The sequence below is a fragment of the Aegilops tauschii genome, chromosome 2 (assembly GCF_002575655.3).
Source record: "Aegilops tauschii subsp. strangulata cultivar AL8/78 chromosome 2, Aet v6.0, whole genome shotgun sequence".
NCBI classification, from domain to species: domain Eukaryota; kingdom Viridiplantae; phylum Streptophyta; class Magnoliopsida; order Poales; family Poaceae; genus Aegilops; species Aegilops tauschii.
This window is the reverse complement of record NC_053036.3, coordinates 355,130,945-355,133,078: the sequence shown is the minus strand read 5'-3', so window position 1 is coordinate 355,133,078 and position 2,134 is coordinate 355,130,945. Positions and strand designations below refer to the sequence as shown.

The window sequence follows — 2,134 nt, the reverse complement described above, 5'->3', positions numbered from 1 at the left end:
TGGGGGGACTGGCTCCTGGTGAATTATGATGATCCCTCTGGTGGATCTGGAAGTGGTAGGGGAAGGGCGAACATGGGAAGGCCTAGGGGAAGAGATGGGGGGCTCGACAGAGAACAAGTTGATCCGGAGGACCCAAATCCCAAAGGCCAGAATGACATGGAGCTAGACAGGAGGATGAATAACCAGGGGGCTGTTGTTCCGATGGCAAAAAAGAGACTTATTGGAGATGATGGTTCAGTGACAAGTAATGGAGGGAGGGAGGTTTTAACTCCACCGCCAGGCTTTGTAAACGAGAGAGTTGGTCTGCTGGAATCTGGAAGAAGTGACAGGGTGGACAAGAGTCAGATGAGTACACCAGAGAAGATCCATGATCCAAAGAGACTGAGGGCGAACTCAAGTGCTGCTAACCCGCAGGTTGATGCATCGGCGACACCGCTTGTGGGTGATCGCCGGGAGCAATGAGGATCATTAGCAGGAACTGTCGGGGCATATTAGGCGCCCCGACAGTTCTGTCGCTTTTGGATATGCAGAGGCGGCATAAACCCGATGTGTTTTTTCTGTCTGAAACACAGTTGGATGATGAAAAGGCAGAAGCATTAAGGAGGAGGCTTGGTATGGATGAAAAAATAGTTGTACCAAGTCCGGATGGAAGAAGGGGTGGGCTCTTGATGGTTTGGAAGAAGGAGGTTAGGATCTACTCCCAAACCACCACTCTTACAGGAATTGATGTGAATATCCATGAGACAAATGGGAACATATGGAGGCTAACAGGAATTTATGGAGAACCTAGCTGGGAGCACAAGGATCGTACCTATAGGTACATACGAGACCTACACACACACTCAAGGCTCCCATGGGTTATCATTGGTGACTTTAATGAAATTTTACTGTCTTCTGAAAAGGAGGGAGGGGTACCACGACACCACTCCCGACTAGTTGCATTCCAAGATGCTCTTTCCGACTGCTCCTTGGAGGACATGGGGTATGTTGGAGATAAGTTCACTTGGTTTAGGGGTGGACTGAAGGAACGCTTGGACAGGGCTGTTACAAACGCTGAATGGATGGGTATGCATCTGTATGCAGGTTTGTGTAACTTGGAGATGGGGAAATCTGACCATAGACCCATCTTGCTAGACACTGAATATCTCTCTGGAGTCGTGGAGAACAGACCCAAGTTCAAGCGCCAGTTTGAGGCCAGATGGCTAGAAGAGGAAACTGTCGAAGAAGTTGTAAGGACAGCTTGGCAAAAGGCTGTGCAGCAAGGCTTGCACCCATCTGTGAAAGGAAAAAATTGATTCAGTCCATTGTGACTTGCATGATTGGGATAGAAAGACTCTGAAAGGGCCTAGAGCCCGACTTAACAAAGCTCAGAAGGAGTTGGAGGCACTCATGCAGGCACCATATACGGAGGAGGGTAGGGCGAAGCAGAAAGAACTCTCGGTCCTAATTGAAAATCTACTGGACCAGGAAGAAATCTTCTGGGCCCAGCGTGGTAGGGTTCGATGGCTTCGGAAAGGCGATAGTAATACAAATTATTTTAACCAATTTGCTTCAGCAAGGAGGAGAAGGAATATGATAAAAAACTCCGTAATAATAATAATGGGTGGACCGAGGGGAACGATAACCTCAGTCCACTGCTTCGTGATTATTTTGATGGTCTCTTTCATTCTGATGGTGTGGTTTGTGATCAACAATTGATGCAGACTGTTAAAACACGTGTAACGCCTGAGATGAATAGCATGTTAACAGCTCCATACACCCGGGATGAGGTCAAAAAAGCACTATTTCAAATTGGAGACATGAAGGCACCGGGGCCGGACGGTTTACATGCAGTCTTTTACAAGAGGTTTTGGCACATTTTGGGGGAGGAGCTCACTGATGAGGTTCTCGAAGCAGTACAGATGAGGAAAGTACCAGCAGGGTGGAATCACACAAATATTGTGTTAATACCAAAGGTAGATAGCCCAGAGGCAATAACACAGTTCAAGCCAATCAGTTTATGCAATGTGGTATATAAAATCATCTCTAAAATGCATGCGAACAGGTTAAAGAAAGTTCTTCCCGAGATCATATCCCCCACACAGAGTGCGTTTGTGCCTGGTAGACTCATAACATATAATGTGCTTATTGCGTA

The 2,134-nt window shown here is 47.0% G+C and overlaps 1 protein-coding gene across 1 annotated transcript; it reads left to right on the top strand.

Annotated features, from left to right (window-relative positions):
* Positions 1-458: 458 nt before the first annotated feature.
* Positions 459-1,295, top strand: LOC141041020 (uncharacterized). Its single transcript, XM_073507132.1, has one exon. It carries the CDS (start codon positions 459-461, stop codon positions 1,293-1,295), a length of 837 nt encoding a protein of 278 aa, XP_073363233.1.
* The last annotated feature ends 839 nt before the right edge of the window (positions 1,296-2,134 follow it).

Excerpts from the sequence above, each read along its gene's own strand:
- LOC141041020 (XM_073507132.1), top strand. The coding sequence starts at position 459 with ATGAGGATCATTAGCAGGAACTGTCGGGGCATATTAGGCGCCCCGACA.